Source organism: Ictidomys tridecemlineatus, chromosome 1 (assembly GCF_052094955.1).
Source record: "Ictidomys tridecemlineatus isolate mIctTri1 chromosome 1, mIctTri1.hap1, whole genome shotgun sequence".
Taxonomy (NCBI): Eukaryota; Metazoa; Chordata; class Mammalia; order Rodentia; family Sciuridae; genus Ictidomys; species Ictidomys tridecemlineatus.
In genome coordinates this window covers 26,670,126-26,682,755 of record NC_135477.1, presented here as the reverse complement: position 1 = coordinate 26,682,755, position 12,630 = coordinate 26,670,126, and the positions used below count along the sequence as shown (strand labels likewise).

General features: G+C 38.1%; 1 protein-coding gene across 1 annotated transcript in view; it reads left to right on the top strand.

The window, feature by feature from the left end:
• The window catches only part of LOC120885406 (uncharacterized), a 53,275-nt gene that overhangs the window by 20,440 nt on the left and 20,205 nt on the right, over positions 1–12,630 (top strand). The window contains exon 3 of the mRNA XM_078021955.1: positions 8,960–9,029. Coding sequence (XP_077878081.1) covers positions 8,960–8,968 — 9 coding nt within the window. The 3' untranslated portion in view covers positions 8,969–9,029. The remainder of the gene's footprint in view (positions 1–8,959; positions 9,030–12,630) is intronic.

Genomic DNA, 12,630 nt, shown 5'->3' with positions numbered 1-12,630 from the left:
TTGCCAGACAAGTTATTTATATTTCTAAATATAAATGACAAATTTCTATGACAATTTCTAGTCAAGACAACTCTGTTCCAGTGGAATGATGTAATCAAGCCTAGTTCTGCCTCTTTACTTGATGATAGTCAAAACATCTCAAAAAGTTTGTGTTGGAGGATAATGACATTTCCAAAGATTTTTATTATAAGCGGAACCCTCCCAATTCTTCTTTCTTATTTGTTTGCTTTATTTTAAGTAGTCATGATATCAAACTCCTACTGGCATTATTTGCATTTCTATGTCAAATTAAAAAATGTCTATTGAAAAAATTTGTTTTATTTTGCAAGAAAAATAAAACAAATTCATTTTTATTTTTTTCTATCTTCATGAATTTGTTTCTACTTCAGTGATTTTACTGAATATATTCTAGAAAATCCATAATACTCATCTTTCATATAGTTCAATTAATATTAACTTTGGTTTTCTTTTGATCTCTATTTCTTTTGTCATGAAAGAAAACAGTTGCTACTGTTGTTTTTATTATTATAACAGCAAAACTGAGGAAGGTCCAGAAAGAGACACTTTAGTATACCTGCTCTTTATGAAGCCAGATTATGTAATGATGAAGAGGATGTTCTGAGGTGCATCTTCATTGTGCACGTGTGTGTGTGTGTGTGTGTGTGTGTGTGTGTGTGTGTGTGAGAGAGAGAGAGAGAGAGAGAGAGAGAAGGATCTGCATGTTGGGATACTACATAGAAATAAAGAGGACATAAAAAGACCAGAAGCAAAGGAGTTTTGATCCTAACTCTCTCTCTTTCAGAGAAAGAGATTTTTTTTTCTTTCTCCCAGCTAGACAATTGGGTAATGCAATGCTTTCTTGGTACTACTAACAAAATTCCTTTACTTGGGCTCCAAGGACTCTTTTCTATTTCTATCAGAAGAGTGAGGAAAGGCCATATGGTTTAGAAAGTGAGGTCAAGATAATTTTTCTTAGGATAAATGCTTATTTTTCTGAAAGATTTTTCTAAGGATCAGGTTGGGTTAACAGTTGGGAGAAACTCTGAGCTTGGTTCACATCAATAACATTCCCCATTATCTTGCATTTGAAATATACCTAGACTCTAAGGACTTCTTGAAAGAAGTGACCATCCACTGTGGACAGACTCTTTAGTCGTGTTATGAGCCAAAGTTTTATAGTTTGTTTTTCAGTCTTTATTGTAATCCCCTGTTATTGATCATATCATTGCTGTGTATGCATTGTAGGTTGCAGTTTTCTGTAGACTATGAGAAAGTCAAACGGCAAGGGGGTTATTGAAATTCACCATTATCTGACCAAACCAGATTCACTTTTTTGAAGAGGTTGGGTTCCCAGATTCATCTCAATCCCCAGTTAAAAAAAAAAAAATAACTAGATCAGGAAACAAAACAAAATTCTACCCCCTCTCTGGTGACTGAGAGAAGCTCCTGCCAGGCTTCTGGGAACAGTGACCGGGCCAGTTCCTTAGCAGCTTTCGCTTAGAGACCAAGGAGAGGTGGGGTGAGCCCGCCTATTCCCTGATAGAGTCCTCATTCAATGCTAAGTGCTGAAGCACTCTGTAGCTCAGCCTTTCTTGGCAGAGCTTGTTACAATACATAAAGGAAGGAAAAGAGAACAAGGAAAGACAGCCTGGGACCCTATAAAATATCCTAAAATATAGAAAACAAGTCCCATTTAGGGGAAAACACTATCTCATGAAAACTTGTGATTCACTAGAGAAGGAATCTGCCTGGTAATAAAAATGGTACTTTAGTGTAGAAATCTGTTGATTTTACTACCTTGAACAGTTCACCTGGTTTGTGCTCATCTTGGAAACTCTTCCCTTGGCCCCAGTCTCCACAGCAACCCTTTCTCCTTCCTCTCTTCCCTTCCAAGGACATAGCCCTCCAAGGGCCACACTAGCTGCTTTCACTTCAGGACCCTCCACTCTGAAATCTGGCTTCCCTCCTGACCTCCTAAAGGAGATCTCTGCTGATACTGGCTTTGACACAAATGTGTCTGTCCTGACACATTTCTAAGTCAGAGGAAATCAATCTTTGAAATGCTTAATACTTCTCTTCCTTAAAACATGTCAGATGTCTGTGCCTCCTACTTCTTACTCCCTGCCCACATCTACATCAGGGTCACTTTCAATCTATACAGTGAATAAGACCCATGCACCCTTGAAAAAACATTGCCTCATTATAGAGTGGAGCATTCCTAACTTAAATACCTTTTTCTCATTATAAACGAGGTAGGGGGAAAAAAAAACATTTGGACACCAAGGTCCAGTTTCATAGCTATTAATGTGACCTGTAGCTTGTGCCATTATGTGCATGTACACACATCTGTGCTGCTTGTGTATGCATGCCTACAAGCTGACTTAGGCTCCCTCCAGCCCTAGGCATTATAAGTTCTGTGGAGGAAAAAGCTGAAGTTAGAGATGCACTCTGAGACAAAGTTGCCCTGGGGCACCCTTCTAGCTGGAGCCCCAGGCAGCTTCCAATTCTGGACCCTTCACAGATCTTTCTGCCTATCTTCCTGGAAGTCCACCCCTGGAGGGCTCCAGGTGAGACCTGCAGCCCATGCTCACTTACTACCATCTCTCATACCTGAAGGCATAGAAATTTAGCATGACTCCTACACATCTTTTAATTTTAAAAAATCTGTACCTTTCATTGAATATACATTTACCTTATTTAAGTAAATGTTTGTTTCATGTAATAGAAAATCAGACTGATCATTCAATTCATAAGGGACTTTTGAAATTATGAAATTTAATGCCACTTCATAATAGATGAGTTAAGTCGGAATTAAAAAAAATAGCAAGGAGTATTTGAACAATTAGGATTACAAATCTATCTCCGGACTACAAATCCAGTGACTCTTTAACCATACTATGCTGAAACTTTCCAATAATGTAGATTCTTGTCATTTATCTCCCTTACCATAAAAATGGAGTTCATTCTCAAAATTGGTTATTTGGGACTTTTGATTAAGTGAATGTAAACTTCACTAAAATATCAACTTCATTGTTTTCTTCATTGATGTATTCTCAATATCTAGAAGAATGCCTGTCCCTCAGAAAGCCCCAATAAATGTTGGATGAAAGAATGAAATGATGATTCAATACTTATTATAGCCAAGATAACTTGATTTTGAACTCACCAACCCAGAAGTTCTTTGAAGTAAAGATCATGTTTAATTCACACCTGTATCTGAGCTACTTTTATCTACTGGGAATTTACTAAGGCTGATAATATGAAGACGACAGGTTAGAATCATAGTCAAAACTTTGAGGACAGAATTAGATGTGGTAAAACATTAAAGATGTGGTAAAACATCTTGAACTTGTGACTCTGACTGTGTACCTCAGTTTCAAGCACCAAGTATATTTAGTTAAGAGCCCAGATATTAAACTATAAAACAATTTTTGGATGGCAAAATTAGTCAACAAAATAGAAAATGTCAAAACTCAGCTTATAAAGTTGTTTTTCCAATATGAATTCTACAGAATAATTAAGCTCATGGCTCTTTAAGCAAGGTTTGCAATGCCATCAAAATGAAGGGGAACAAAAATTCTCAGACACAGTACTCTGTTTATTTTCTGATGTGCCCTTTGACTCTCAAAAATGGAGAATATGCTTAAATTATTGGATAAGTTCTTCACTACAAAGAAATACCTCAGAAACAAACCCAAGAAGGAATGAATTGCAAAAACCCTTTCCTTGAGACCAGTTTAAGTTCTAATAGTGTAATCATCTAAAGTCCTATGTGTGCACAGATGTATTTGGACAGAGAATCTTGATTTCAAAAATAGATAATCAGAAAATGGCACTTATCTACAAAGCATACCCATGCATAATCATCTTAATATTCCAGAAAAGTTTTAGTTCTCCAGAATGGATTTCATTTTTCTGATCACCAACCCAGAAGTTCTTTGATGTAAAGATCATGTTTAATTCACATCTGTATTTCAGTGCTTGGTGCAATGTTAGAAAATAAAAGAAACTTACTAAATATTGTTGAATGAATGAATTTCAGGGATAGATTTATTGGGTCTTTATTGAATGAATTAATTGCAGAATTATAATTAAGGGGCCCTCTGCTAGATTGTAATGATTCATAGAAAGGGTTTATGACATCCAGAAAAACTTACCTGCATAGAAAAGATTGGTAAAAATGAAAGGAAATGAAGCTTAATGAAAAGGATTAAATGATAGAATGTATTAATGTTAATTTTTGATCATGAAGGTTATATTGTGGATATATAGAATATTCTGATTTGTAAGAATTATATACTACAAGTAATCAGGGGTAATGCTGCATATTAACAATTTACTCTCAAATAGTTCAAGGGGAGTAAAGTCTTTTTTGTTGTTGTTTTTGTTTTGGTACTGAGGATTGAACCTGGGGTGCTTAACCACTGAGCCACATCCTCAGCCCTTTTTATTTTTTGAGATAGAGGCTTGCTAAATTGCTTAGGGCCTTGCTAAGTGGCTGAGGTGGCTTTGAACTTGTGATCCTCCTGTCTCAGTCTCTCAAGTCGCTGGGATTACAGGTAAATTTCACTGCACACAGCAAGAAAAGTTCTTTGAACAAGAACTTGGAAAATTTCTAACTTTAAGACTCTTTCGGAAAAGGTAATCTAAAATGAATAAACAATTAGAAAAGATGAAAAGCCTTAGGCATATGTTTTTCTGTGAGGAAGAACTATAAATCAGTATTTTAAGTTAAAATTATAAAAAATAAAATTATATAAGTTTGATGGCACTGTAATGGTTGCAGTATATTAAAACATTAACAATTGGCTACAGTACCAGTATACCAAATGATGTCTAAATCTCTAGATTCAAAATATAGTGATAAAAATTAGAAAATACAAATAAGCTATCACAAAAGTAAACTTTAACTCTTCTAAATTATAAATGACAACTTGGTTGTTTGGGTCCTATTTAAAAAGCTGTCACTGGGGCTGTTAGAATATGTAAAACTCAGGGCTGGGGTTGTGGCTTACAGACAAAGCGCTTGACTAGCATGCATGAGGCACTAGGTTCTATCCTCAGCACCACATTAAAAAATAAAATAAAAAGAAAAAACTGTGTCCACCTATAACTAAAAAATAAATATTAAAAAAATTAAAAATAAAGAATATGTAATACTCAATAATACTGATTTTCACTTGCAAAATCTGCTTAAAAATTAATTATAGATGCCAAGAAACAGTTTAAAATACGTGATTATGTGATAAAAATATTTTTTTCAATAAAATTTTAATGTCATACATTTAATGTAAAACAAATAAAATGTCATAAAACAGTCCAGTAAGTAAAATGTTATCTTTCAGATAGTATTTTTTCTTTAAAACCTTTATATATTCTTATAATGCTCTTGAAAGTAAGATCTTTATCTGACTTATTAGTAGATCCTAAAGGAAAAGCTCTGAAGAATCCAAATTTAGGTCAAGTTCAGCAGCAGCCTTGTGCTTGTGAGGCAAGCGCTCAACCAACTAAACTATATTCCCAGCCCAGCAGCATCTTTTAAAAAGTTCTGTAGTTACACTTTTTTCCAACTCCTGTGAATTCTGCATTAATTGGAACAATTAGAGTTTGCAAATATATCATGTAACATACAAACATAAGAAATGTCTGATTTTAGAGGTTCAGTCCAAAGGTGGCTGACTCCATAACTCTGGGCCTGAGGTAATAAGGCAGAACATCATGGCACATGGGTGTAGTGGAAGAAAGCTGCTCAGTTTATGACAGCCAGGAAGCAGAGAGAGGTTTCTATTTTTTCATAATTCTTTTATTTTTGCCTAATTTCTGAACTAACACCCTTTCACTGAGAGTCTATGTGCCACGGAGATGCTGCTTAAGGGCTGAAATTTGGCTTTCTGCACACTTGAGCTCAGATTTCCATTCAAGTCAACTTTAGCCTCTTCTGAGCTAGCAGTTCTATGGCAGGGGTGATTGTAAAGTGGTGGAAATGGTGGGACAAAGTGCATGCAGGAAAGAGGGGACTCTTCTTGTACTCTTAGACGAGATAGATGCAACCGTTAGGAAGCAAGGAGCTAAGAACTGGCTAACAGTAGGAAAAGCAGTGCAGTGTGAAGGTTCCAGACTACAGGACTGTCAGGATCCAAGATCAGTAGGAGGCCAGTTTGAGATTCAGAGATCTGGGTGATTTGAGGTTCTGTTTTTCTGTCCTAAGGGATTGGATAGGCATTTTTTTGTGACAACTTTTTCTGATCAAGTAATTTTAGAAATGTTGAGATCAGGAAGAGAATCTGTACATTATCATTCCATTTTCCACAGAGGGTCTTCTCAGCAATGGGCTGAATGTACAACCCTGCAGTGGCAAATAGCCCTGTGTGTTAATGATTAACATATAAACCCTTAGGAGAGGAAGTGTCATCCTGTATTTTTATCACTGACCTTAAGATTTTAAGCATCTCACACAAATGGTTTTGTTGGTTTATCCCTGTAACTAGATAAGGGGCAAGAAAGACCAGTCTCATCCCAGAGTAAAAAATGAACTGAACTATTCATTTCTATTTGTCAGCTGACAAAAGTTTTTGTTATTGTTTTTAATATTGTTTTTGTTATTGTTTTAAATAAAATTTGTGAAGAGGTCAGCTGGTTAATTTGATCAATTAATGGATGCTTTGTTCTCCCCACTGGATAGCTTCTTTATAAGGAGAGAGATGGACAAGGTCTGTGAGAGGTGGCAATTCTTGGTTGACTAGGTCCTGAGAGTAAGTCCTTTGACTTTTTTGAAGGCAAGGATTAGGCTGAACTAAAGCAAAGTGATGTAATAAACAGTTTTACCTTCAGATTTCCTTTCCACTTTGGAGCCCTCTCCTTGCCCTGAGTGTGCTCATCATGGGCTTAACTAAGGTCATACTTGTCCTCTTCAACTTCAGAGTTGTGGGTGTAGCTTAGTGATAGAACACATGTTGAGCTGGCACAAGTATATGATTCAATTCCCAGCACCCCCAAAATAAAATAAATAAATAAATAAATAAATAATTTATCTCATGTTCTCTAAATAAAATTTGTAAAGAGGTCAGCTGGTTAATTTGATCAACTAATGAATGAACTCCTCATATTTGCTAAGTCCATTTCTCTCCTTTCTACTTTCACCTTAATTTTTTTTTCTTTCCCCACTGCTATAGAAAAACTGGTTATCCATTCCTTCCATTGCTTGAGTTCTCAGAAGCATTGACAGGAGGTCATTATTTTAGAACGAGGCTGCAACAGATGAGACTAAAAATCCAAATGGAGTCACTCATACTATAGTTGCATCATCCAAATGAAACTAAGCTGTTTATCAGGATTGAAGAGCCGGCAGCCAAATTTTCCAAACAAGCAAACCAGAACTGGCATGGCAATGAAGGTCCCCCTGCCTTATTCTTTACATAATAAAGGTAAACCTGAAGTGTTCAGTAGTTATATTTCTACTTTTCTGTGCCCTCCTCATTAGGGAAGTAACTTTGAAATGATCAATCTTTTTTCTTTCAGCTTTCTTCAGATTTTCTTTGTCTATTAAGCCAATCTTTTCTGCTCAGCCCACTGAAATACTTATTCTTGTATGGAATGAAATGATGCTCTATTCTAATATTTAAGACAACATCTTGAAAATTAATTATAATTTTGTGCTTTGATCTTCTTAAAACTTCTTCCCTTAAAAGTTGGGATTCGATTTTCTTCTGGTTTTCCTCCAATGTAGACATTAGCCACTGTTTCCCTGTCTCCTGGGTTGGCTGCTTCTCCTCTGCACAGCTTTTAATTGTTACTTTCTAGGATGCTCTCCAAGGGCCTCTTCCTACTGGCATTCTAGCTTGGCTTCTTAATATGCTCCATGGCTTGGGTTGCCTTCTCTGTGCTCAGGACAGAGCATTTCCAGGACATTTCTACATTGAAATGGGTGCTACCCCTCAGCAGGGTCAACACAAAATCTTCCCTCTCCAAAACTTCATTCTATTTCAAATCAATGAATAATACTGACATAAAAACAGTGGTTCAGATCCCAAAGTATAATTTAGCAAAAATAGTTTTAAACACTGCTATAGGCCACACACTGCTAGAGCATGTACCCGAGGGGTAAGGATTTTCAGATGAGTTTCCTTGGGTTGCTTATAATGTTGTGGGGAAGGCAGACATTAAGCAAATAGTTGCTCAAATAATTACTCAGTCATAAGTATTACTAAGGGAAAGATAAAGCCTTCCTTTCCTGGACTCTTCCTCACTCCTGCATAAGATCATCAAGTCCTCTCAATTCTAACTCCCAAGAAAAACTTTACATTTATCTTCTTCTTTCCACTCCACTACTATCAGAAATCTGTCACTTAGTCCACTGAAACCACCTCTCTGCTGGTTGATACTTGTCCCTGTGGTCCATTATCCATTGACCATATTGGTCTTTGAAAGTGCAATCCTGCATGCCACCTCCCAGTTGAAACACTTCATTGGTTTATGCTTCCTTTGGGATACAGTGTTCTTACCATGACCTTAAAGGCCCTCTGGGACCTAGCCCCTCCCTGCTTAAGTCCTTATCTCCTCTCTGATCACCCTCCCTCCTTTCTCTCTATTCCCACCATCCTCCACTGTCAGAGCCTGAGAATATTCCTGCCCAGAACACTCCCCATCCTTTCTCCCACTTAGCTAATTCCCATTTTCTTCAAGTGTCCAGAAGGTTTACCAGGCTAGCCCCACATCAGGCCCTCTCCCGCCCTGTGCTTTCATCATATCCATGCTAGGATGCTCCCTGAGGACAGGGCCATGTCTATCTACTTTACTGCCATTTCCCCAGCAGTACCAGGTTCAAGGGGGTTTTCAACAGGGATTTGTTCATTGAACTTGTTGCATAAATCATCAATAGAAGATATTTAAAGGACTGCTGTCTTTCAGGTAACAGATGTGCAATATAATAAGGATTTTGTTCTGTCTGTTTACTTTGCAGAATGGATGACAAATAACTTGGGTACGTTGATACAGCAGGAGTGGAAGCCGTTTATTGTAGGACAACAGAGGTATTTATACATTTTACACAGCTTATCTTAATTAGCATAAACTAGATACATCAGTCAACCAATAAGGAATCTCCACACTTAATAGTTCGCTTTTGTTACTTCACAAACCACTCCCTCTGGCATTTTGCCAGGCACCATCCAGACTTGTTTAGAACTCTAACATTCTGGCATTTTGCCAGGCGCCATCCTGACTTGTTTACAGACCTTAACACATGTGGGCCCAGACAAAAGAAGTCCCTACTTTAAGCCTCTAGTTTTAGACCCTCTCTGTGTTCTGACAGATGACATCATTCATGGGACCAATGAGATGTGTCCATTCTGAATCTGTGTTCACTCCCTTCTAGGTTAGGAGTCTGGAATTCCATAATGTCTTGCCAAAATGTCCCCCCAAATAACTTTCAGAGACTGTGATCTTCTCAATGTCTATTCTCCCAAAAGGATAATGCACCCCAATGCACACCTCACCAGACACAAGGAGATGACAATTTGTAGGGGGTGTGACTGGAACCTAAATAAGAGCTACAATATCCACATGAGAACCTTGCCAAGGTAGGCAGCACTAGGGTAGGGGGTGAAAGGGATAGAGGCCAGGTTGAGAGCCAGCTCGGCTTATCCTATCACTTTCTGTTGTGGAATTCTGTGCAGTTTGAGAATTCTAAGTCCAAACTATTCTTCAAGGTTAGCAAGGCATATGAGGCAAATTAAATGAAAAGGATTTATTTTTCTTAACAGTTTGTTAGTTGGCTTTGTAATCCATGTCTGTGGGTTTTCCTTATTCTCTTATTGGGTTCCTCAAATAATAGACCAGACCCATTGAAAATCTCCCTAGTAACTTTGTTTTCTACCTGATTATTCTAAAAGGTGGGATTAGGAAAGTAGCATTTAAAAAGCCCTCTGGACCTGTCCAGATCTTTTGTCACAATATGATAAATTTCTGGTAAATATTTCATAACCCAAGTTGGCATTGGAATAATTACGCTATGGGAACAACTGCATGTGCCAAGCAGTCAGTTTAGAGCCAAATATCAGCAACTGGAGATGGCCTGACCTGGTTAGAGCAGCCCAAGTCTCCTCCACATCTCAGGATGGGCATGTCGATGTTTCAGCTCTATCCAGACTGGCCTTCAGTGCTCTCAATGCACCTGATCTTCAGAGTGATTCACATTGTTCTACAAAAAAAAAAAAAAAAAAAAAAAAAAACAAGATTCATGTTCAATTTACTCAAAGTTCAAATATTCAAATGGGCCAGTTTGTATTTTCTGAAAAGTGAATAAAAACATTTGGAATAGCTCTCTCTTTTTCTTTCTCCTTTTCTTTCTTTTTTTCCCTGCTTACTTCTTGACCCACAGGAAACATAGTCACTCATTCCCCAGAAAAAGAAATAGTGGAAATTTGTCCTGAAAAGTAAAAAGCTTGTTAAAGAAGGAAGTAGATTACTTTATGCACCCAGAATCCTTTACCTGTGTCTGCCATCCCATAGCCCCATCCTGCAATAATAGCAAATTCAGGAGCTTCTTCGTCCCTTTCACCATTGCTAACCACTTACTGTGGACATTTCTTTGTGCAAAGAAGGAAGCTCTCAGCAGAAGCTAAATAGAGGGAAAAGTACAAGATGTCATGTGATTATGTTTTATTCGTGAGAAACAGCAGGAGAGCAGGGCAGGGTTAGGAAAGAGCTGTTGGTCACAGTGGGTACTTTTACCAGCCATACCCACAGAACTCAGAACAATCTCAGGCTGTTGGGATACAAAGAGGCAACACAAAACATTTTGGCTGTACCCAGGACTTAGCTTCATATTAAAAGGGACAATTTTAAAGGTAGCAAAACTGAGGGATAGTTACACAGACACAGGTCTCTTCCAGTGCAAAGATTCTATTTTAGTATTTTGAGACTTTGGTGGGGGAGGCACACTCAGCTGAACAAAGGAAGCCTTCTATTGTCATCTGTCAGTGTTGAAATATTTTTTTTTTTTAGTTGTAGATGGACACATAGTATCTTCATGTTTATGTGGTGCCAAGGATGGAACCCAGTGCCCCACACATGGGAGGCAAGTGCTTTACCACTGAGGTACAGCCCTAGCCCAGAACCCAGGTTTTAAGTTCAAGTTCTTGCCACTGACTCAGCAGCCCTCTTTTCTTTCTTAATAAAGAACACTCTTTGAAGAGACTCCCCAGGTGATCCCAAACCCAGCTGTCACAGGTATGTCCAGGTGACTAGAATGACAGGGGACATCCTCAGGCCCTTGGATATCTTCAGTATCTGCTCTACCTCCCGCCAACCTTGAATCTGGGAAGGACACAGCCTAGTTTCTAACACAGGGGATGGATAATGGAACCATCTAGGCCTGGAGTTAAGGACTAGTATATAATTCTTACAGAACTCTGGAGAAGAATTAAAACCCCTGTTTCCATAGGCGGGTAGGAGTTTAGTTTGGAAAATTGTCTGATAGGCAGTGGCTGCCTGGTAACTATGCCCTGATTAGTCAGTGAATAGCTATTGTCCTGTTCAACTGCAAGTCCCTCTATTGATTTCTGTGCTCTCAACAGAACTCTCAAAGACCAAGGATAAGCTGCAACACTTCTGTAAGTTTGATTATTTGCAATGTGAGTTTATTTACCAGGATCTTAATAAATTTTGGGGTATTTTGGTACCAGGGATTGAGCCTAGAAGTGCTTAACCACTGAGCCACATCCCCAGCCCTTTCTATTTATTTATTTTATTTATTATTGTTATTATTATTTTTGTACTGGGGATTGAACCTAGGGATGCTTAACCACTGAGCTATCCCCAGATATATTTTTTATTTAGAGACAGGGCCTCACTAAGTTGCTGAGGCTGGCTTTGAACTTATGAACCTCCTGCCTCAGACTCCCAAGCTGCTGTGAGGTGTGCACCACTGTCCCCATTTTCTTCCTTCCTTCCTTCCTTCCTTCCTTCCTTCCTTCCTTCCTTTCTTTCTTTCTTTCTTGGGATTGTACCCAGAGGTGCTTTACCACTAAGTCACATCTCACCCCATTTTATTTTTTATTTTGAGACAGAGTCTAGCTAAGTTGCTGAGGCTGGCTTTTGAACTTGCAGTTCTCCTGTCTCAGTGTCTGGAGCCCCTGGAATTACAGATATACATCATAGTGCCTCACTCTTAACAAACTTTTTACAAATTCATTGTATATGTTAAAACTCTCAAAGCATTTGATTACTCTCCCACTCTTTTTTTTTTAAACTTTCTTTAGATGTCTATGGATCTTTATTTTATTTAATTATTTTAATGTAGTACTGAGAATTGAATGCAGTGCCTCACACATGCTAGGCAAGTGCTCTACCACTAAGCCACAACTCCAGCTCCACCCCTACCCCACCCCTCACTTTTAAGAAGAGGAAGACCTCTTCTAGAAAATGTTTGTAAGGCACCAGCTTCCAAGGTCCAAGTTGCTTCCTATCTCCTTCCACTGCTGCAGCAGGCAGGTGTGCAATGTATTTCATTCTGCTGATGGGTGTAGTTGTTCTGGATCAATACAGACTAGATCTTTGAAAATGAGAATGTAGTATTTATTAAAGAAGCAGGAGACAGAATATTAGAGCAAGTCCCTTGGATTGGCCTTG